Raw genomic sequence first — 25,257 nt, 5'->3', positions numbered from 1 at the left:
GAGCACTACTGTAATGATGGGGATAAATAAAGCTTTGAAGAGTCAAAAAAGAAAAAGAAAAAAAAGCAGCCACGAAGCAGCAGTGACAGCGTGGGATTTCCTGTCTGGCAGAGGAGAGGGAAGGAGTGATGGCTGAGCTGTATGTGAAGCCGGGTAAGAGCCGCGGGGCTGTGTGTATGTACAGCAGGGTTTCCTAACCAGGGCGCCTTCAGCTGTTGCAAAACTACAACTCCCAGCATGCCCGGACAGCCAAAGGCTGTCCGGGCATGCTGGGAGTTGTAGTTTTTCAACAGCTGGGGGCACCCTGGTTGGGAAATACTAATGTACAGGGCTCTGTAGTGTATTACTGTGCTCAGTATATACAAGTTCTGTATATGAGGGGTGTCCTGGTTACACATTATTATGGGGCAGTGTATATATATATATATATATATATATATATATATACACACAGGGCTCTATAGTGTATTAATGTGTTCAGTATATACAAGTGCTGTATATGAGGGGGTGTCCTGGTTACACATTATTATGGGGCTGTATATATATATATATATATATATATATATATACAGGGCTCTATAGTGTATTACTGTGCTGTATATGAGGGGTGTCCTGGTTACACATTATTATGGGGCTGTGTATATATATATATATACACACAGGGCTCTATAGTGTATTACTGTGCTCAGTATATACAAGTTCTGTATATGAGGGGTGTCCTGGTTACACATTATTATGGGGCTATATATATATATATATATACAGGGCTCTATAGTGTATTACTGTGCTCAGTAAATACAAGTGCTGTATATGAGGGGTGTCCTGGTTACACATTATTATGGGGCAGTGTATATATATATATATATATATATATATATATATACACACAGGGCTCTATAGTGTATTACTGTGCTCAGTATATACAAGTGCTGTATATGAGGGGTGTCCTGGTTACACATTATTATGGGGCTGTGTAGTGTTTATTACAGTAGGATGAATCTTCTGTCCATCAAAGTGACTCCAGCACCTAACCCTGACCCTCGTGTTTAGGGACAAATTACTCTATTTTAAGAAATGTACTACAAGTACCAGCATTCTTCTGTGGACTATAAGCTTGTAATGCAAAGTTATCATTGATATAGAAGTGAAGGAAAAATGTCACTCGCCAATCTTTGTTCTTTCTTACTTTGTCTTTAGAAAACTAGCAGAGTACTTGGCATTGCCCGATCTTACCTAAACCTTGTGGGAGAGAAAAAGTAACAGTGGATGCTCTCATCCTCCTATCCCCGACCTCATATCTCATCCTCCTATCTCATCCTCCTATCTCATCCTCCTATCCCCGAGCTCATATCTCATCCTCCTATCTCATCCTCCTCTCCCCGAGCTCATATCTCATCCTCCTATCCCCGACCTCATATCTCATCCTCCTATCCCCGATCTCCTATCTCATCCTCCTATCCCCGATCTCCTATCTCATCCTCCTATCCCCGAGCTCATATCTCATCCTCCTATCCCCGAGCTCATATCTCATCCTCCTATCTCATCCTCCTCTCCCCGAGCTCATATCTCATCCTCCTCTCCCCGAGCTCATATCTCATCCTCCTCTCCCCGAGCTCATATCTCATCCTCCTCTCCCCGAGCTCATATCTCATCCTCCTCTCCCCGAGCTCATATCTCATCCTCCTCTCCCCGAGCTCATATCTCATCCTCCTATCCCCGACCTCATATCTCATCCTCCTATCCCCGAGCTCATATCTCATCCTCCTATCTCATCCTCCTATCCCCGAGCTCATATCTCATCCTCCTATCTCATCCTCCTATCCCCGAGCTCATATCTCATCCTCCTATCTCATCCTCCTATCCCCGAGCTCATATCTCATCCTCCTATCTCATCCTCCTATCCCCGAGCTCATATCTCATCCTCCTATCTCATCCTCCTATCCCCGAGCTCCTATCTCATCCTCCTATCTCATCCTCCTCTCCCCGACCTCATATCTCATCCTCCTATCTCATCCTCCTCTCCCCGAGCTCATATCTCATCCTCCTATCTTATCCTCCTATCCCCGAGCTCATATCTCATCCTCCTATCCCCGAGCTCATATCTCATCCTCCTATCTCATCCTCCTCTCCCCGACCTCATATCTCATCCTCCTATCTCATCCTCCTCTCCCCGACCTCATATCTCATCCTCCTATCTCATCCTCCTCTCCCCGACCTCATATCTCATCCTCCTATCTCATCCTCCTCTCCCCGACCTCATATCTCATCCTCCTATCTCATCCTCCTCTCCCCGAGCTCATATCTCATCCTCCTATCTCATCCTCCTCTCCCCGAGCTCATATCTCATCCTCCTATCTCATCCTCCTATCCCCGAGCTCATATCTCATCCTCATATCTCATCCTCCTCTCCCCGACCTCATATCTCATCCTCCTATCCCCGAGCTCATATCTCATCCTCCTATCCCCGAGCTCATATCTCATCCTCCTCTCCCCGACCTCATATCTCATCCTCCTATCCCCGAGCTCATATCTCATCCTCCTATCTCATCCTCCTATCCCCGAGCTCATATCTCATCCTCCTATCTCATCCTCCTATCCCCGAGCTCATATCTCATCCTCCTATCTCATCCTCCTATCCCCGAGCTCATATCTCATCCTCCTATCTCATCCTCCTCTCCCCGAGCTCATATCTCATCCTCCTATCTCATCCTCCTATCCCCGAGCTCATATCTCATCCTCCTATCTCATCCTCCTATCTCATCTTCCTATCCCCGACCTCATATCTCATCCTCCTATCCCCACCCTCCTATCTCATCCTCATATCCCATTCCCTGCACACACTATTCTCTGGAACTGCCTGCTAGACAGTCAACACGATGTGTAAAAGTCTCGGGCAATCTCTTCCACCCAAGAGTAACATGATCAGGAGATGTATTAGAAATCCAATAGACTTGCATGGGACTTAAAGGGGTGCTCTGCCCTAGACATCTTATCCCCTATCCAAAGGATAGGGGATAAGATGTCTGATCACAGGGGGTCCCACCGCTGGGGATCCCCGCAATCTCTCCTGCAGCCCCCCAAGTCATCACTGAACGGAGCTAAGTTTGCTCCATTCATGATGACTCATGATACAGGGGCCAGAGTATCGTGATGTCACGGCCCTGCCCCTCAATGCAAGCCTATGGGAGGGGGCGTGGCATCACGATACTCCGGCCCCTGTATCATGAGTCATCATGAATGGAGCAAACTTAGCACCGTTCAGTGATGACACAAGGGGGGTCTTGGGGCTGCAGGAGAGATCACGTGGGTCCCCCAGCAGCTGGACCCCCGCAATCAGACATCTTATCCCCTATCCTTTGGATAAAGGACAAGATGTCTAGGGCGGAGTACCCGTTTAAGACCACGGAAAAAAAAAACCTCACCCCCGCAACTCTACTATAGTTTTAGTTGACATCTGTATTAAGTTGCATCAAAATATCTCCAGCCATATGGAAATTATGCTTGAACATAAATACATACATACATACATACATACATACACATGTTCACATATATTCTCACAAACATAGTGTGGGGGGAAAATGTTCAGCAGGGGTGTGTGAATAGAGGCTACAGCTGTTTCATGCCTCCCGTTACTTTCTTTGGTTTTACCGAAATGTCTATAACCTCTATTCTATTGTTTCCCATCCAGTGTACCTCCAGCTGTTGCAAAACTACAACTCCCAGCATGCCCGGACAGCCAAAGGAATACTTGAATTTGTAGTTTTTCAACTGCTGGAGGCACACTGGGAAACACTGCTCTATTCACATACCTCTGCTATCTATTTTATCCCCAATGCAATTTTGTGAGGCAACGAAGGTTGGTGAGTGCCGCTTTTTCTTCACTTTTATATTGTGATTGTATACCTGTATACCTATTGAGCACCACTCGAAGTTGTCAGATCTGTATAGGATACTATCTCCAGTTAGACTGAACAAATAGAGAAGAGATGTGATTTACTGCAGGTGTGCCAGAACACTTTATTTTACTTAACATTATTATGCCCCCCCCCCTTTACTTCTTTAGTGGATGCAGCAGACCCCCCCCCCATGTCACTTCCCTGGTGGGTACAGCAGCCCTCCTTTTAATTTCCAGTGGATACAGCAGCCCCAGTGGGTGCAGAGACCCTCCACATCATATTCCTGATGGCCACAGTAGCCCCTCACGTCACTCTCCCATTGGGCATAACAACCCCTACTTCTCTTCCCCAGTATGTGCAGCAGGGTAGAAGTAGTAGAAAAAGTCTCCATCTAGGAGCAGGTAGATTCACTGCTGGCGGACACCAACTAAGTCTGATGGACTCTTTTGACTTTAATGGGGTCTGCCTGGTTTCAGACATGGTGCCTGTCATTTTATTAGACTTTACAGGAGAAAAAAAATACAGTTTTCTACATTCCCCCCAATGTGAACATAGCTAAGGGTACGTTCACACATGCATATTTTTGCTGCAGATTTTCTGCTGCAGTATTTGCCACCCATTTACTTCAATGAATAGCAAAATCTGCTAAAGCAGATGACATTTGTGAACGTACCCTTGCACTGTATAGCTTTCATTTATACACGTACATAGTAGTTGGATGTAGCTGTGTTGACCAATAAATTAAAGTTGAGTTTACCTCTTTATCATTTTTTTTTAACAGGTAACAAAGAAAGGGGTTGGAATGACCCTCCCCAGTTCTCTTATGGCTTGCAGACTGCAGGAGGTGGTAAGCGTACCCCTCTGAACAAGAGAGTCCCTGCTCCCTTACAAGGCTGTCCGGCAGGTAGGAGACAATAGGACTTATCTCTGACTCTGAAGTAAAGCTCTGTCATTACACAGTCATCACTGAGCCAAAGACTGGTCATGGTAATAGGATGTGTGGGAGGGGAGTGACTGCGAGCTCTTCTGTACAGTACTGACACTTGCTATACTATGACTTGCTTTGTATTAGTCCCATGGATTTAAATGGAATGACAACCCTATTAGGGGTTTTCCCACTTTTATCTTATATTCATATAGGTCTTGTGCACTCTGATACATTTTTCCGTCAGAAAAACCTTTTGCTTACCTGTGTTAGTAATTTGAGGGCATATCCCAGATTTCTGATATGGCTTTACACTATGGATGCTGCAGATTTTGCTGTGGTTTTGGATGCAGCACATGGGTGCTAACCTGTGCTAATCCGCAAATGGAAACCCTAATCCATATGACACTGATTCCAATTGAAGATAAAGGGCTGTGGTTTTAAGCTGGCCATAACTTTTAGATAAGTCCGCTTATACCTGTGTACACTCTGCTTGGCCGAGTGTACATGTATTCTCAATGGAGAAGGGGGTAAGCTGCTGCCAGACACCTTACAGGCAGTTTATGTCTCAAATGAATGTAGGATTGGGACATCAACATGCCCAACCATTGTCTCCTACCATGCCCCCCCCCCCCCCCAAACATCAGCTGTTAGTGGAAAGTTGCACGGCCCCATACACATTAGATGGTCTGCACAACCTTCTGAAATAAGTGTCCAGCAGTTTCCTCTCCTGCTGGCTCACTTATAATGGAGGACCTACAACTTTGTGATCTGTTAGAAGTCTCTGTATTCGAACAGTCCCTAAACCAAGTAATAAAGGTTCTCAAAGAAGGAGGGTGGTCTTCTCAAAGAAAATGGCAACTATGCAAAAGTAATGTTGGCTGAATATCCATCACACAAAAGCTGGTCTGGATAAGGGGACGGTCTTCTCTTCTGTTACAGAGGATTCACATTATAATGGTTTCTTGAGCTTTTCTTTTTGATTTCAGTGGGGAAAACAGCGCTGCTTACAGGCTGAGCCTTACTAACCAAGTGATCGCCTGGGATTAGAGGAGAAACTGACATCCAGAGCCCCTTCAGCTTTTCCCTCCACAGTGAAGGTTGAGAAAGCTTCACACACATATATATATATATATATATATATATATATATATATATATATATATTAATTATTATTTTTTTTTTTAATCAACTGATGCCAGAAAGTTAAACAGATTTGCAAGTTACCGCTATTAAAAAATCTTAATCCTTCCAGTACTTATTAGCGGCTGTATACTACAGAGAAAATTATTTTCTTTTTGGATTTCTTTTCTGTCACGACCACAGAGCTCTCTGCTGACACCTCTGTCCATGTCAGGAATTGTCCAGAGCAGCATATGTTTGCTACGGGGATTTTCTCTGGACAGTTCCTGACATGGACAGAGATGTCAGCAGAGAGCACTGTGGTCGTGACAGAAAAGAAATCCAAAAAGAAAATAACCTTCTGGCATCAGTTGATATAAAAAAAAAAAATTTTAAAAAAAAAATTTCCACCGGAGTACCCCTTTTAAAGGAAGGCCTTCAGGTTTTTTTTCCTGTTCACTGGATTTATATGCATCTTGTTATTTTTAAATCAGACTAGAAATATGAATTGGATATAATGGTATATTTATGGAAGGGTGATGGGTAACGCAGCATCTTGTACCCCTTTCTTTAGGCAGATTTTATTTCTTGGACTATTCGTCTATATAGGCGCTAATAGAACTTTTCTAGATAATATATCATTTTGAGATGTTGTATTGAATTATTATATTTCATTGTCTGGACAGAATATGCATTTCATAAGTCATCGTTTTCATTTCAGTTCCTCCTGCCCTACCGGTTTCATCTTCCACCCCGCCAATGGTGCAGCCACCACCTCCTGCCAGTAGTATTGGCCCTCCTCCTTTAGGACCCGTGAGCTCCCCTCTTAGAATAGATAACATGAAGCAGTGTTCCAATCCAGCAGAAGACCAGGTTCCTGTCGATGTGATGGACGTTTTGACTCCATTGAATGAAACTCTGGAGGCCTGCAAAGATTCTATTAAGGTAAATTCAGGTTGATTTTTTTTTTTTTTTTTTTTCACCCCACATATAATGGGAGGAACCCAGTGATGATTTACAGGTTCCTTCCTATATAATAGGTAGAGTACTAGTACTATTATTAATTGGCAGATGGGCAGCGGCAGCTAATGAATATCTCTGACCTTTCTGTGCAGCTCTGTCAGTACCGTATAAACTTTCCAATGTAAGTTCTCCTATCCTACTGTACATTACAGTAAATATCACAGAATGCTAACAGTGTGTCCTTTGCTATTTTATACTGCCCTCGGTGATGGCAGCATAACTAAGAAGACTAGTTGTGCAGCACTGTTTTTTATGTTCATGCCTTCTTGAGCTCTGTATACACTTTGCTCATTAACTGCTCTATATAGAACCAAGGCAATGACAGTGCCGCTTCCTGTATTGGTAACAGTGATCACATGATGCCTGGGATACCTGTTGAATTTAGAGATCCTCAGTCTAACTGGACACAACGCAGCCCTGTAAAATAAATTCAAAACTTCTGACCTTGTGGGAGACAAGTTAGAGCACTAAAAATTAAAAATAAAACAAATAAAAAATTTTTTTTTATCAAATAACATTACAGGATTTATCATATCAAAATCCTAATAATCAACGTGTCCGAGGCCATAACAATCACAGACCCAAACATACATTCCGTATTATGGTTGCTCTATTTTAAATGTAATTTGTCACACACCTACGGCAATATTTATTTAAAAAAAATAGTTCCTGAAAATCCATGAGTGCCACAAAATAAAAAAATTACTCAAAGTATCGTAAAATCATCTGGTTAATAAAGGGGAGGACAGTTCTTGTCTATATTCCCCAATTCCCTACTTGAGTAGATGGGCATCATAGAGGGAAGTCCTTGACATCTTGGACCCAACCAGACCCATTTTTTTGTGCCATGATCTGTAGTTTTTATTGGTACCATTTTTTATTTTGATTGCACTGTTTAATCACTTTCTATAAAAAAAATTTTTATGATATACCATGTGATTAAACATCAGTAGTTTTGGCGCTTGTTTGTTTATTTTATTTTATTTTTTTTAAGTGTATGCTGTTTACCATGCGGGATCAAAAACATTATTTTAATAGTTTGGACATTTACACACGTGGTGATACAAAATATGTTAATTATTTTTATTTTGTAAAATGTGAAAAAAGGGTGATTTAGATTTTTTTAAGATTCTATATAATTTTAGATACATTTTTTATTTGACACTTTTCAAGTCTTTTATATGCAGCAATTAGATTGCATTCACTGTATAATGCTTTGCCTATGGCATAGCGTTACACAATGAGATTGACGATCCACTGATATAGCCTGGCTAAATCAGGCTGCATCATTGTGTCAGCGATCAGAAGCAGGAGGGAAGTAAGGGGACCCTCCTCTGCCATTTTAGCTCACCAATCCGTCCCCCCCCCCCCCCCCAATCATGTTGTTGGCTTGGTAAGCTCCACTGAGCTACCGGCAACTTTCATTTTACTTCAGATGCCGTGATCAGCATTGATTACGGAATTTAAAGTGTTAAATGCCAGGAGGCGGCGGGATCGTGGCTACTGATAGCTGACACTCTAAAGTGAGCACAACTCCTGCACTTGCTTAAAAGACACTTAACCCCTTAAGGACTCAGGGTTTTTCAGTTTTTGCACTTTCGTGTTTTCCTCCTTACCTTTTAAAAATCATAACCCTTTCAATTTTCCACCTAAAAATCCATATTATGGCTTATTTTTTGCGTCACCAATTCTGCTTTGCAGTGACATTAGTCATTTTACCCAAAAATGCAGGGCGAAACGGGGAAAAAAAAATCATTGTGCGACAAAATCGAAGAAAAAACGCCATTTTGTAACTTTTGGTGGCTTCCGTTTCTACGCAGTGCATATTTCGGTAAAATGACACCTTATCATTATTCTGTAGGTCCATACGGTTAAAATGATACCCTACTTATATAGGTTTGATTTTGTTGCACTTCTGGAAAAAATCATAACTACATGCAGGAAAATGTATACATTTAAAAATGTCATCTTCTGACCCCTATAACTTTATTTTTCCACGTACAGGGCGTTATGAGGACTCATTTTTTGCGCCGTGATCTGAAGTTTTTATCGGTATGATTTTTGTGTTGATCGGACTTTTTGATCACTTTTTATTCATTTTTTAATGGTATAAAAAGTGACCAAAATACGCTTTTTTGGACTTTGGAATTTTTTTGCGCGTACGCCATTGACCGTGCGGTTTAATTAATGATATATTTTTATAGTTCGGACATTTACGCACGCGGCGATACCACATATGTTTATTTATTTTATTTTTTTACACTGTTTTATTTTTTTTATGGGAAAAGGGGGGTGATTCAAACTTTTATTAGGGAAGGGGTTAAATGACCTTTATTAACACTTTTTTTTTACATTTTTTTTGCAGTGTTATAGGTCCCATAGGGACCTATAACACTGCACACACTGATCTTTTACACAGATCACAGGCGTGTATTAACACGCCTGTGATCAGTATTATCGGCGCTTGACTGCTCCTGCCTGGATCTCAGGCACGGAGCAGTCATTCGCCAATCGGACACCGAGGAGGCAGGTAAGGGCCCTCCCGGTGTCCTGTCAGCTGTTCGGGACGCCGCGATTTCACCGCGGCGGTCCCGAACAGCCTGACTGAGCAGCCGGGTCACTTTCACTTTCACTTTAGAAGCGGCTGTCAGCTTTGACCGCCGCTTCTAAAGGGTTAATACCGCACATCGCCGCGATCGGCGATGTGTGGTATTAGCTGTGGGTCCCGGCCGTTGAAGAGCGCCGGGACCGACGCGATATGATGCAGGATTTAAGGGGTTAAAGGGGTTATCCAAAAATAGAAGAACAGAGCCAATTTCCTTAAAAAACAGCTCCACATCCGTCCCCTGGTTGTGTGTGGTATTACAACTTGGTTGCATTCACTTCAATGGAACTGAGCTGCAGAACCACACCCAACCTGGAGACAGACAGGGATAACCCCTTTAAGGCATCAGGATATTTATTCTGAATGGGAGCTGCCAGAAACAGCCAATCCCAAATAGAATAAATGGAGGCGCTAGAGAATAATTTGGGTTCCTGTTCTCGAAATAGGGGATAACTTTTAAATATGATCCCACATGTTTTGGTTGGACACCCCACTTCCCCCAACCTCCTGCGATCAGCTAGTTATTTACTATTCTGTGGATAGGGGATACATTTGAAAGAGGTGAAAACCCCTTTAAAAGTTGTTTGCTATCTTTATTCTTTGTTTTCCAATCCTTTTCAGTGATTGTGCTTTTTTTTGTTTTTCCAGACTCAAGTATTTACAGACATTGGACGGAGGTTGACTGTTTTGCAAGAAATGTGGAATAGTGGGAAGCTGTCCACATCTGTACATAAAAGAATGAGCTTATTGGTAAAAGGTAAGCGAGCATTAGCTCTATGTTATGTTCAGATTTCTGTTGCACCATGTTGATAGGAGGGTCAACATTTTACACTAGCAGCATGAGTCATTGAACCCGTCCTGTGAGGTGTGAACAGCTCAAATTGGTGGAGGTGGCGTAATGGTGTAAGGAACATTTTTTTGGCATACCCTTGGTCCTCTCTACCTGTGGATAAATGCTTCGCAATAGCTCTCACCTAGGCATGGTGGCTGACCAAGTTCATCTTCATAGCCGCTGTTTACCCATAGCAGGCCCTTTGCTACATTGTCATATACTGTCCCCATTGGGCTTCACAATTTAAATTGCAATTAGGTTATAGCCGTATGTTTTGGTGGAAACCCACGCGTACATCAGGAGAACATACAAACTCATTGGTGGGATTTGAGCCTGGATGTTATGGGGACATAAACATAATTGGAAATGCTCCACCAGATATGTTTTTTTTTTTTTAATACCAAAACAGTTAATGCCATAATTGAATAAAATATCACGTCAGAATTCGCCTTTCGTTTTTTTTTTTCCGTCAGAAAACATTGAAAAAAAAGTTTCATCTACCCAAAAATAGTATTATAACCAAAGGTCACTGTGCATGAAAGAACCCTCACTCTGCTGGATATATGTAATTTTTTTTTTGCAAAACTGGGTACTGTTGTAATCATACTGACCCGCAAAAAAGTTAATATGTACAAGAGCCTTTACCTTATGGTCTAATAACAGATCCCCAAAAGATTTTGTTGTTTTCCTCTGTGGAGAGTACCCCCTTTTCAGGATGCCAATGAAGTTCAATTGGGCTCTCAAAAATCAAGCCCTTATAAGGCTCTGTCAGTAAAAAGAGGGTGTAGAAGGAAAATTTTTTAATTTTCTGGACTTTAAAGTGTACCTATAATTTAAAAACACTTTTGATATGTCACAGAGACATGTCAAAAGTGTTTGTCGGTTGGGGTCTCATTGCCGAGATCCCCACCAATCAGGAGAAGCCCGCAGCAGCACACTTCTCTCTCCTGCTCACAGCAGTCTACGTACAGCACCTCTGAATCGTCCCTTAGATTTGTTATTGGGCCCTAAGACTAAGTCAGGGAGTGACGTGCCTAACCAGGTGTTTCTACCTGTTCGTTCCCCTGATCAGTTGTGGTCTCAGCACTGTTAAAATGTTTCTGCAACAGGTACAATTTAAAGAGTTGAATAACCCATTGAAGGATGGAAAAAGGGCAGAAATAACACGGCAACATTGTAGCATGTTGTATTCTTGATTAATAAGCTACTTTTTATTACTTTTTAGAGATAAAGAGCCAGAATTGGGATTCTGCAGATGAAATTCATCGATCTCTTATGGTTGATCACATCAATGAAGTCAGCCAATGGATGGTGGGAATAAAACGTTTAATGGCTGAAGCTAGAAACCTACCTCAGAAAGATCCACATACGGGAGATGAGACTTTAACAGATAGCACTACAGACTCTGCTCAGCAGGAGACTTTAGGATGAGTTTTTCTTGCTGCTATTGAATAAGTACTCTGAGATTTTATTTAGTTTTCTGCTTATTTAGTGCAGTACTGGCTATTATTAAATAATAATGCAGAGGTCCTTGTGTATACCTATTTACGGTGACGTAGTATACATGGGTTTTCCTCCATTTTGTTTCCGATTTCCCCTCTGATATGCCTCTTCTTATGCAGCCTACATTTCCTATGATGCCTCTGGTTTTAGAGACAGAGGGAGCGGACTCTCATGACTGCATTTGCTATGTGTCCTAAGTGCAGCACATGATGGATCATTGACATAGAACATTTGTCCCATCACCCACACTATAGAGTTTTTTTTTTAACTTTAATCTGTCTTCTTTTCTCCCTGTCAGCTCTTACAAGAAGTAGGGCAATGTAAATCTGCACTTTATACGACACAGTGAAGTATCTGCACACAGAACAGACAGACAGGCAGGATGAGTCAGAAGACGTGTATAACTCTGCAGCTGATCAGTGTATGGACTCAACTACTATATCCCTGTATTGCTGGTCTCTTAGATAAGGCAGTAATGGTCCCTCAGCACTGTGTGCATGAGGGGACATACATGGCTTGTCTGTCTGATCACTCTTGGGAACCAATGTTTTACGGGACTGACATTTCAAGGTCAAGGTCCTTTATTGCTAAAAGTGAGAATGGCCACTCTACTGGAGGTGCATATGGAGGACCTACCCGGGCAATTGGGATTTTGCTGCAGTATTCTTATTGTACATAAGACAAGGACGCCAGGAGTATCCATTATACTGGACCAAACTATTAACACTAAAAAGTATATTTTCCTTTATTTCCTTCTCAAGAACCTTTTTAAACAATTTAATTGCTTTGCAAATTTGCACTTTTATCAGCACATAATTTCGTACCCTCTGCAGTTATACAGAGAGCTCATAATTAATGTACACTAACTGGCCACTTTATTAGGTACACCTATTCAATTGCTTGTTAACACAAATAGCTACTTAGCCCATCACGCAACTCAATGTGGGAGATTTATCAAAACCTGTGTAGAGAAGTTGACCAGTTGCCCATAGCAACCAATCAGATCGCTTCTTTCATTTTGTAGAGGCCTTTTCAAAAATTAAAGAAGCAATCTGATTGGTTGCTATGGGCAACTGGTCAATGTCTCCTCTACACAGGTTTTGATAAATCTCCCCCTATGAATTTAGGCATGTAGACATAGAAACATAGAATGTGTCTTTCTACTGCTCGACATGATCAACACAACTTGCAGAAATTCAAACTGAGCACCAGAATGGGAAATAAAGGGAAAATGACCCAGGCAAATCTTCATCAATTTTAACAGTGAATAATTGCTCATTTATTTGCTTCCTTGTAGATCTAGTGTATATTTATCCTGGTTGCTTGACTATTTTGTATTTCCTTCAACTTAAATTTATTTCACATTTTATTTGGCATTTCAGATGGTTTTCTTGGGGTTTGTGGTGATTTCTTAAAATAAAATACAATTTTATTTGTTGTTCTCATTGTTTTATTTCCAGTAAACAATGTATAAAACGGGGCAAAAAATACAAGAGGACAAAATAAATGTTGTGTTGTGTTGTGTACTCTCTGCATCCCATATAGCTGCAGGGAAGGCCACAGTATTAAATGGAATCTGTCAACAGGTTTATGCTGCCTTATCTGAGGAGCGCAAAGGTATGGTGACAGGGACCCGAAATGCTATTATACTTTTCTTACTAGATGCCGTACACCTGAGGAAATCACTTTTAATCTGTAATAGTGAATAGTAATGGGGCCAAGATTAGTGGCCACCACTACACCAAGATTAGTGTCCACCATGCTATACTGTAGGCCAATATTACCAAAACAAAATAGAGAGCCTATAAAGCTGAACTTTTATTAAAAACTGTTAAAATACAACAACATGAACTGTGAATTCCAAAACTGTTAAAAACAGGTATATCTATAGGGAGGTATAATCCACTCCATAGTACCGCCAATCATAGTTGTTCCTTACTAGCAACAAAGCAAAATTTGTAGTGCAAAGCCAGGGGCTATTGCCCTAATGCACCCTTCTTGGCCAGTGGTTTTACCTCCCTAATAAGGGCTGGTCTTACATAAGAATAAATACATATTTGGTATCACTATGTCTGTGGAATTGTCTGAAGTATAAAAATAACACATTCCTGATACCTTACGTTCAGCGGAACATATGCAAAAAAAAAAAATAAATAAAAATACCCAAGTCACATACGGTATATGCAAAAGTGCTACCATTAAAAGCTACAGATTACAGCACAAAATTAAATTTAAAAGTTATAGAGGTCATTTTAAATGGACCCTGTCATTGCAAAAACCTTTTACATAAAGGAGATAATCACATTAGATATATTTGTTCTATACTTCTTGCCACTAGGGGCCCCTCCACTGTCCAGAACACTGTCTTGTCCCTACAGCTATTGCTTGTGTGTTTCGGTCAGCAGCTGTGCCTAGACAAAATACAGGAAGTGTGCGTGGGACAGGGACCCTAAATTCTATTATACTTGTCTTATTTGATGCTGTACACCTGAGGAAATCACTTTGAATCTGTAATAGTGACCAGTACTGGGGCCAAGATTAGTGTCCATTGCTACATCAAGATTAGTTTTCACTCTGTCCATGCTGCAGGCTTGCCAGTCAGCCTGCTCTGTGAGCCTGGGGCGTGTGACAGAGCCTCAGTGCACAGAGCAGCCAGTTGTGATCTGTAAGGAGTGGGGGAGGAAGTTCCCACAAAAGATATAAGTAGAGATGAGCGAACTTACAGTAAATTCAATTCGTCACGAACTTCTCGGCTCGACAGTTGATGACTTATCCTGCATAAATTAGTTCAGCCTTCAGGTGCTCCGGTGGGCTGGAAAAGGTGGATACAGATCTAGGAAAGAGTCTCCTAGGATTGTATCCACCTTTTCCAGCCCGCGGGAGCACCTGAAAGCTGAACTAATTTATGCAGGATAAGTCATCAACTGCCGAGCCGAGAAGTTCGTGACGAATCAAATTTACTGTAAGTTAGCTCATCTCTAGATGTAAGGTCAAGCAAGGGAACACTCTCCTTTATTGAACTGCATGCAGTAGAAGCAACATAAACAAAGGAATGTTGAGCCATAAAAGAGTGAAAACCAGGATATAAGCACATGGACAGGATCATCACAAATTGAAGCGTGGATCATTTATTTTATTTTTTTTATGACAGGTTCACTTTAAGCAGGTTTATTTATTTAAGTAGTAAAATAAAATAAATATGGTACCTTTTGTAATTACCGTATTTATTGGCATATAACATGCAAATTTGAAACAAAAATTTAAGGCAAAAACCCTACCTTCGTGTTATACGCCGATAAATGTGCTGGTCACTGATTTAAAGGCTGCTTGTGTAAGATCAGCAGCCCAGCCACGGACATTTTAACCTCTTAAGGACCCAGGGCGTATGGATACGCCCTCACACCCTGGGCCTTAAGGACCCAGGGCGTACTAGTACGCCCTGGCGTTTTCCGGTCTCTGCCGCGCGCCGGGCAGAGATCGGAACTGGATTCCTGCTGAAATCCTTCAGCAGGCATCCAGGGCAAACGCCGAGGGGGGCCATGTAGGCCCCCCTATGTCGGCGATCGCCGCAAATCGCAAGGGAAATCGCCCTTGCGATCTGCGGCGATACCGGGCTGATCGGGTCTCTGGGACCCGACCGCCCGGTAATTTCGCATGATCCCGGCTGTCACAGACAGCCAGGACCATGCTAAAGAATAGGAGCGAGGTGGCAAGCCTGCCACCTCCTCCTATACCCTGCGATCTGTCGGTTAACTAACCGACCAATCGCAGGGGGGGGGGCGGTTACTTCCTCACGTCCTGCCCGGCCCCTTGAAGTCCGGAGAGGACGGGAGGAAGACCGGAGGACGCTGCGGGGGACGGGGGAGTGCTGGGGCCCGGCCCCGGTACTTACCTCGTCCCTGAAGACCCGGATCCCGGCGAGGAAGATGGCGGCGGCGGCGACAGGTGAGTAGATCTTCAGCCGCGGCCGGGCCCTTTACAGCAATGCACGTCGCCGTAAAGCGACATGCATTGCTGTATTGGGACCCTGTAAACTACAACTCCCAGCATGCCCAGACAGCCCTTGGCGTCTGGGCATGCTGGGAGTTGCAGTTTTACAACATCTGGAGGTCCACAGTTTGGAGACCACTGTGCCCTTCCAGATGTTGCAAAACTACACATCCTCAGCATGCCCTTACTGTCCAGGCATGCTGGGAGTTGTAGTTCTGTAACATCTGGCCCTTCAGATGTTGCAGAACTACAACTCCCAGCATGCCTGGACAGTTTTGGCATACTGGGAGTTGTAGTTTTGCAACATCTGGAAGGGCACAGATTGGGAGCCACTGTATTAGTGGTCTGCAAACTGTAGTCCTCCAGATGTTGCAAAACTACAACTCCAAGCATGCTGGGAGTTGTAGTTCGGCAACATCTGGCTCTAAAGATGTTGCCAACTACTACTCCCAGCATGCTTGAGAATGCTGAGAGTTGTGGTTTTGCAACAACTGGAGGCACACTGGTTGGGAAACATTGTCTGTTTCCTAACTCAGTGTTTCCCAACCCGTGTGCCTCCAGCTGTTGCAAAACTATAACTACCAGCATGCACTGATAGACTGTGCATGCTGGGAGTTGTAGTTTTGTAACAGCTGGAGGTCCCCTCCCCCCTGTGAATGTACAGGGTACATTCACATGGGCAGGGGGCTTACAGTGAGTATCAGGCTGCAAGTTTGCGATGCAGCAAATTTTGTGCGCCAGCTCAAACTCGCTGTAACCCCCCGCCCATGTGACTGTACCCTAAAAACACTACACTACACTAACACAAAATAAAATAAAAAGTAAAAAACACTACATATACACATACCCCTACACAGCCCCCCTCCCCGATAAAAATGAAAAACGTCTGGTACGCCACTGTTTCCAAAATGGAGCCTCCAGCTGTTGCAAAACAACAACTCCCAGTATTGCTGGACAGCCGTTGACTGTCCAAGCATGCTGGGAGTTTTGCAACAGCTGGAGGCACCCTGTTTGGGAATCACTGGCGTAGAATACCCCTATGTCCACCCCTATGCAAATCCCTAATTCTGGCCTCAAATGCACATGGCGCTCTCACTTTGGAGCCCTGTCGTATTTCAGGGCAACAGTTTAGGGTCACATATGGGGTATCGCCGTACTCGGGAGAAATTGCCTAACAAATTTTGGGGGGCTTTTTCTCCTTTCACCCCTTATGAAAATGTGAAGTTGGGATCTACACCAGCATGTTAGTGTAAAAAAATAAATTTTTTACACTAACATGCTGGTGTTGCCCTATACTTTTCATTTTGACAAGAGGTAAAAGGGAAAAAAGCCCCCCAAAATTTGTAATGCAATTTCTCCCGACTACGGAGATACCCCATATGTGGGCGCAAAGTGCTCTGGGGGCGCACAACAAGGCCCAGAAGGGAGAGTGCACCATGTACATTTGAGGTGATTTGCACAGGGGTGGCTGATTGTTACAGCGGTTTTGACAAACGCAAAAAAACCTAAACCCCACATGTGACCCCATTTCGGAAACTGCACCCCTCACGGAATGTAATGAGGGGTGCAGTGAGAATTTACCCCCCCACTGGTGTCTGACGGATCTTTGGAACAGTGGGCTGTGCAAATTAAAAATGTTGTACAGCCCACTGTTCCAAAGATCTGACAGACACCAGTGGGGGTAAATGCTCACTGTACCCCTTGTTACGTTCCTCCAGGGGTCTAGTTTCCAAAATGGTATGCCATGTGGGTATTTTTTGCTGTCCTGGCACTATAGGGGCTTCCTATATGGGACATGCCCCCGAGCAAAATTTGCTCTCAAAAAGCCAAATATGACTCCTTCTCTTCTGAGCATTGTAGTTCGCTCGTAGTGCACTTCAGGTCAACTTATGGGGTACCTCCATACTCAGAAGAGATGGGGTTTCAAATTTTGGGGGGTATTTTTTGCTATTAACCCTTGCAAAAATGTGAAATTTGGGGGGAAACACCCATTTTAATGAAATTATTTTTTTTTGTTACGTATGCAAAAGTCGTGAAACCCGTGTGGGGTATTAAGGCTCACTTTATTCCTTGTTACGTTCCTCCAGGGGTCTAGTTTCCAAAATGGTATGCCATGTGGGTATTTTTTGCTGTCCTGGCACTATAGGGGCTTCCTATATGGGACATGCCCCCGAGCAAAATTTGCTCTCAAAAAGCCAAATATGACTCCTTCTCTTCTGAGCATTGTAGTTCGCTCGTAGTGCACTTCAGGTCAACTTATGGGGTACCTCCATACTCAGAAGAGATGGGGTTACAAATTTGGGGGGGTATTTTCTGCTATTAACCCTTGCAAAAATGTGAAATTTGGGGGGAATCACACATTTTAGTGAAATTTTATTAAATTTTTTTACATATGCAAAAGTCGTGAAACACATGTGGGGTATTAAGGCTCACTTTATTCCTTGTTACGTTCCTCAAGGGGTCTTGTTTCCAAAATGGTATGGCATGTGGGTATTTTTTGCTGTCCTGGCACCATAGGGGCTTCCTAAATGCAACATGCCCCCCAAAAACCATTTCAGAAAAACGTACTCTCCAAAATCCCCTTATCGCTCTTTCCCTTCTGAGCCCTCTACTGCGCCCACCGAACACTTTACATAGACATATGAGGTATGTGCTTACTCGAGAGAAATTGGGCTACAAATATAAGTATACATTTTCTCCTTTTACTCCTCGTAAAAATTCAAAAATTGGGTCTACAAGAACATGCGAGTGTAAAAAATGAAGATTGTGAATTTTCTCCTTCACTTTCCTGCTATTCCTGTGAAACACTTAAAGGGTTAAAAGGCTGACCGAATATCATTTTGTATACTTTGGGGGGTGCAGTTTTTATAATGGGGTCATTTGTGGGGTATTTCTAAGATGAAGACCCTTCAAATCCACTTCAAACCTGAACTGGTCCCTGAAAAATAGTGAGTTTGGAAAATTTGTGAAAAATTGGAAAATTGCTGCTGAACTTTGAAGCCCTCTGGTGTCTTCCAAAAGTAAAAACTTGTCAATTTTATGATGCAAACATAAAGTAGACATATTGTATATGTGAAAAAAAAATTAAAATATTTTGAATATCCATTTTCCTTACAAACAGAGAGCTTCAAAGTTAGAAAAATGCAAAATTTTCAAATTTTTCATAAAATTTTCAAATTTTTCACCAAGAAAGGATGCAAGTGACACATTTTTTTACCACTATGTTAAAGTAGAATATGTCACGAAAAAACAATCTCGGGATCAGATTGATAACTAAAAGCATTCCAGAGTTATTAATGTTTAAAGTGACAGTGGTCAGATGTTCAAAAAATGGCCGGGTCCTTAAGAGGTTAAAACAGTGACCAGTGGCAGCTGCAGGGAATGACGAGAGACATCTCTGACTCCGCGCATAGGATCCAGCAAGGGACGTAACTCGTCATTCTTTACTGGCCGCACAGCCAGCAAGAGCTGCCCTCTGACCTGGGCCTGCCGGAGCGTGGCCAGGTAAGGGAAAAATATAAAAAGCAGGGGAGGTGGGAATGATGAGCAGGGGGTAAATTATGAGGAAGGGAATCACAGGGGAAAGGTGGCACAAAGGGAAAATAATGAGACACACAGGGGGGTCAGAGTAGGGGGGGGGTAAATGTGGCACAGGGGCTGATAAATGGGGAGGAATGATGTGGCACTGGGGAGGGCAAACTGAGGAGAAAGGGGAATCAAAGTTGGGTGATCATGAGGCATTTAGTTCAGAGCTTCCAAGTCATTTATTTTTCATTTATTTTTATTTTTTTACTCAAATCTCCCTGTAAAAATAAGTGCGTGTTATACGCCGATAAATACGGTATACTGATCCAAAGAAAGAAAATAACATGTCAGTTTTACCATAAAGCGCACTGTGTGAAAGTTAAAACCCCAAATATTTACTAAATTGTTGAGTTTTGTCAATTTCAAATAACTGATATATGCTAGAAACCTAGTGTCGTTTTAGATGTGAACATTGCCTAACACAATCTACTGCCCACCCTAACATCAGTGGACTGTCATATGCATGCTTACCACATACAGATACCACCAATACAGGTGGGTAGGAGATGATGGACAATTATATCACTGTTTAGGGTTGGATCAAATGGTTGTGGTTACATTCTAGTTTTCTGCATAGAAGGAAATGGCTAAGCTTTGTAACAACTACCATTACAAATTCATTTTCATCTGTTGTATTATCTAAATCACTCCTGCTCATACAAGAAGCATACAGTGGGGATCAAAAGTATGAGCACCCCAGGTAAAAATTTGTATTTAATGTGCATAAAGAAGCAAAGGAAAGATGGAAAAATCTCCAAAAGGCATAAAATTACAGATTAGACATTCTTATAATATGTCAACAAAAGTTAGATTTTATTTCCATCATTTACACTTTCAAAATAACAGAAAACAAAAAAATTGCTTCTGAAAAAGTTTGGGCACCCTGCAGAATTTATAGCATGCACTGCCCCCTTTCCAAAGCTGAGACTTGCCAGTCTCATGGATTGTTCTCAATCATCATCTGGGAAGACCTGGTGATGTCAATCTCAAAGGTTTTAAATGCCCAGACTCATCTGACCTTGCCCCAACAATCAGCACCATGGGTTCTTCTAAGCAGTTGTCTAGAAATCTGAAACTGAAAATAGTTGACGCTCACAATGCTGGAGAACGCTATAAGAAGATAGCAAAACATTTTCAGATGTCAATATCCTCTGTTCGGAATGTAATTAAGAAATGGCAGTCATCAGGAACAGTGGAAGTTAAAGCAAGATCTGGAAGACCAAGAAAAATATCACACAGAACAGCTCGCAGGATTGTGAGAAAAACAATTCAAAACCCAGGTTTGACTGCACAATCCCTCCAGAAAGCTCTGGCAGACACTGGAGTAGTGGTACACTATTCCACTATAAAGAGATACTTATACAAATATGGTCTTCATGGAAGAGTCATCAGAAGAAAACCACCACAAAAATCAGCATTTGAAATTTGCAAATGAACATTTAGACAAGCCTGATGCATTTTGCACCGATGAGGTTAAAATTTAAAGGGGTACTCCAGTGCTTAGGCATCTTATCCCCTATCCAAAGGATAAGGGATAAGATGCCTGATCGCGGGAGTCCCGCTGCTGGGGACCCCCTGTGATCTTGCACGCGGGACCCCATTTATAATCAGTCCCCGGAGCATGTGACGTCACGCCTCCGCCCCTGTGTGACGTCACGCTCCGCCCCTTAATGCAAGCCAATGGGAGGGGGTGTGATAGCTGTCACGCCCCCTCCCATAGACTTGCATTGAGGGGCGGAGGCGTGACGTCACACGCCGCCGGCCCCGCGAACACGCTACGGGGACTGATTACAAACGGGGTGCCGCGTGCAAGATCACCGGGGTCCACAGCAGCGGGACTCCCGCAATCAGGCATCTTATCCCCTATCCTTCGGATAGGGGATAAGCTGTCTAAGCACCGGAGAACCCCTTTAACTTTTTGGCTGGAATGAGCAAAGGTACGTTTGGAGAAGGGGAACAGAATTTAATGAAAAGAACCTCTGTCCAACTGTTAAGCATGGGGGTGGATCAATCATGCTTTGGGGTTGTATTGCAGCCAGTGGCACAGGGAACATCTCACGAGTAGAAGGAAAAATGAATTCAATAAAATGTCAGCAAATTTTGGATGCTAACTTGATGCCATCTGTGAAAAAGCTGAAGTTAAAGAGAGGATGGCTTCTACAAATGGATAATGATCCTAAACACACTTCGAAATCCACGGAGGATTACATCAAGAGGCATAAACTGAAGGTTTTGCCACGGCCTTCACAATCTCCTGACCTTAACATAATTGAAAATCTATGGATAGACCTTAAAAGAGCAGTGCGTAACAGACAGCCCAGAAATCTCAAAGAACTGGAAGACTTTTGTAAGGAAGAATGGGCAAAGATACCTCAAACAAGAATTGAAAGACTATTGGCTGGCTACAAAAAGCGTTTACAAGCTGTGATACTTGCCAAAGGGGGCAGTACAAGATATCTCTGCAGGGTGCCCAAACTTTTGCAGATGCCATTTTTTTGTTTTCTGTTATTTTGAAAGTGTAAATGATGGAAATAAAATCTAACTTTTGTTGGCATATCATAAGAATGTCTAATCTGTAATTTGATGCTTTTTGGAGATTTTTCCATCTTTCCTTGGCTTCTTTATGCACATTAAAGGACAACTGTAGTGGTACCGTTTTACATAAGCCCGTGCCCGGGCCTCAAAAATAAACAAAATGAACTCATACATACCTTCCTACGAGCCCCTGTTGGTCCGGCAGTTCTTACGTCATTCCACTTCCAAGGGACAGGGAAGCCGCAGAGCCATCACCGGCCGCAGCAATGTCCCGCCCCGGCTGGGGATAGGCTGAGCCGACTGTTATGTAAGGAGCTCTAGCCGTGAGGCCTGTGCCGGACCAATGGGGGCTCGTAGGAAGGTATGTATGAGTTAATTTTTTTTTATTTTTGAGGCACGGGCATATGTAAAACGGTACCACTACAATTGTCCTTTAATACAAATTTTTACCTGGGGTGCCCAAACTTTTGATCCCCACTGTAATCTATTGTTCATGTTTCTGAAGCCAACATCATTCCCTTACTGGAATTTTCCAAAGCTGCTTACATAATTATTCACGCTGCTAGTCACATGTTGTATTTCCAGTCATGGTAGAGGGCACATTTATTCAGCCTATTAAAGGAGTACCATAGTGCAGAAAAATGTATCCCCTATTTTACCATAGTGCAGAAATGTATCCCCTATTCATAGGATAGGGGATATGTTTTAGAGCGCAGGGGGTCTTCCTCCTGGGAACTCGCTGTAGTGGCAGATGGGATATAAGATATTTTCTTGGTTTTTCAAGTTACGTCAGAAGAAGATGCCAATGTTAAACATTCCCTTCTATGAACTGTATAGGACTGTTAGAGGTTTTAGTGCTCATCACCAAATGACCCAATAGTTTGAATAAAGTTTTCATGTTAAACATATTTTTTAAGAGCTTTTGGTGAAGTGTTTTTTTTCTCATTTTCCATTTTAATATTTATTATAAAAGAAACCTGAAACCTTGCAGTCAGCAAGTAATTATAAGCTGAGACTTCCTATTCGGTACAGATCACTTTCCAGCTGTGTCCTCCTTATCATAGACCCCAGTATATAGATGACAAAGGTCACAGAGCATATCTAGAAAACTCTCCCTTAAGTGAATTTGGTCCCCTCCAGACTATTGTGCATGTGTCCATGGGGCTTGCTGTAAAGCATATCTCTAAATCTTGTTAAAAACAGCCCCGACAATGTGGCTGCTCCGATAATAATGTACAATTTTTTTTCTTTTTTTAAATACAATGGGGGAGGTTTAATTAAAACCTGAGCAGAGGGAAAGCTGCTCAGTTGCCCATAGCAACTAATCATATTGCTTTTTTTATTTTTAACAAGGCCTCTGCAAAATGATAGAAGCAATCTAATTGGTTGCCACAGGCAACTGGTCAACTTTTCATCTGCACAGGTTTTGATAAAATCTTCCCCCGTATACCCACTACAGCATATGGCTAAAGGAAAACGAAACTGCTGTAAGGCTGGGTTCACATAAGCATTTTTCATCTCTATTATAGAAATATGCAACTGAGATGAAAATAGAAGGTAACAGAGACCATTCATCTCATTGGGCTTTTCTTAATCTTTTCTGTACTCTGTTATTGTCCGTTGCGTTGAATTTTCGTAAATGACAGATATAATAACTGATGAGTGATTAAACATTAAAGTCTATGGTGACACAAGTAACCTTGTTATACTCCGTTATTTTTAGCCATTATTTCATCCGTTATGCTCAGAAGAAAAAAAATTGAAATGGATATAAAATAACTGACATTAACCGACATAAACGGATGTTTTAGCAGATAATAATGGATGTTAACGGTCCATTATTTTACATGCAAGTTTTACAAAATCCTTTACTGTTTTACTTCTGTTAACATCAGTTTCATATTATTATGTGTGACCTCTGTTATGTGTCAATAATGGACGTATCATAACGGATTTGAACAACGCTGATGTGAACATAGCCTAAAAAGTAGCAGAACCTCCCCATGTGTGTAATTGACAGATCATATAATGCATTAAATGGAAAATGATTAAAGGCAAAGGTGTATTATGTAGGTAGAATTTTATTATTACATTGTAAATGAACAATTAGGTTTTAATGGTACTATGCTATTGGCGCACATTAAGACACTAGTGAAATGTATCCAATGGCCATATCCTATAGGCTGATGGGCACACATCCAACCACTGGGTTTAGTCCCAATTCAGTTAGCAATTAGACCCTAAACAGTAAAAAAATTTGGCAGTAAAATATATTTCGTCATTATATCTTACATTTTTGTACTGGAAAAAAAGTTCAATACCAAATAATAATACCAAACTATCCAGTTTTCTGTCCAAGAAGTGCTTGATGGTAATAGTTTGGGAGCACCAATCTTTATAGGGTCTCAGCTCACATCTTTTGCTTTGGAGATCTTGAGCTTTTCCTTTATTTCATCCATATACTCTTGGTCGGGGTAAATGAGGAATCCTGTAAATAAACTATCTGTCCAGTATGGGTCGTAAAAAAGTCCATTCTGTTCAGAATAAAATATCTGTAACCACACTTCATCTCCAGCTTTAAGTGCAAGTATGGTGGAGCCCGAGGCAATGTCATGATTTCCAGTGTTTGCATCAAATGTCTTTATTTTGTATTGACCGTTATGGACCAGACCAATGGCCAAGTGTTTGTTGGCCAAAGTGATGTCATATGTAAAGAAATAAACACCAGGTATGCTGCATATGTATTTCCCACTAGTAGCATTATAATGTCCTCCTTCATTCATGAGAATTTTGTCAAATTTAATAGGCAAACGTTCTTTTGGGTAACTCTTTGTAACTGCTACAGAGAATGCTGACTTTGCTTTTTTGGAACCACAACTGCATGGGCCTGGCATTCCTGTATCACCTTTTTTTCCTTTTGGACCCTTCATTCCTCCTTCCCCCACCTTTCCAGGATCACCACGGATACCTTTGGGACCTCTTGGGCCAGCTCTTCCTATGGCACCCTGCTTACCCTTGCCACCTTGTTTTCCTGGGTTCCCAACTCTACCAGGGGTACCTATAAATGGAAGGTAACATTGTTAGGTGTTTATTAATAGCAGTAATGCTTTGTAAATCATAGGATGAAATTAAGATTGCTGGTAGCCACTAATAAAGGAGGATTACCAAAGAATGATTTACTATACTTTGCTCTTGGCATATACAATAAAACTGAAAATATCTGCCAAATCTGAATGTG

At 42.1% G+C, this 25,257-nt stretch overlaps 2 protein-coding genes across 10 annotated transcripts in view; one reads left to right on the top strand and one right to left on the bottom strand.

Annotated features, from left to right (window-relative positions):
* SRA1 (steroid receptor RNA activator 1) lies at positions 1-13,347 on the top strand. Its single transcript, XM_056569466.1, has 5 exons — positions 1-153; positions 4,681-4,803; positions 6,668-6,891; positions 10,223-10,331; positions 11,632-13,347. Exons 1-5 carry the CDS (start codon positions 129-131, stop codon positions 11,835-11,837), a joined length of 687 nt encoding a protein of 228 aa, XP_056425441.1. The 5' UTR covers positions 1-128; the 3' UTR covers positions 11,838-13,347.
* A 10,751-nt stretch (positions 13,348-24,098) lies between these two features.
* C1QTNF2 (C1q and TNF related 2) overlaps positions 24,099-25,257 on the bottom strand; it is a 113,478-nt gene continuing 112,319 nt past the window's right edge. For all 9 annotated transcript variants that reach the window (XM_056516693.1, XM_056516701.1, XM_056516696.1 and 6 more), the window contains one exon: positions 24,099-25,077. In XM_056516693.1, the coding sequence (XP_056372668.1) occupies positions 24,425-25,077 (653 nt within the window). In that variant the 3' untranslated portion in view covers positions 24,099-24,424. The remainder of the gene's footprint in view (positions 25,078-25,257) is intronic.

This window comes from Hyla sarda, chromosome 4 (assembly GCF_029499605.1).
Source record: "Hyla sarda isolate aHylSar1 chromosome 4, aHylSar1.hap1, whole genome shotgun sequence".
Classification (NCBI taxonomy): Eukaryota; Metazoa; Chordata; class Amphibia; order Anura; family Hylidae; genus Hyla; species Hyla sarda.
The sequence above is the reverse complement of the archived record's forward strand: the minus strand, read 5'-3'. Positions and strand labels throughout refer to the sequence as shown.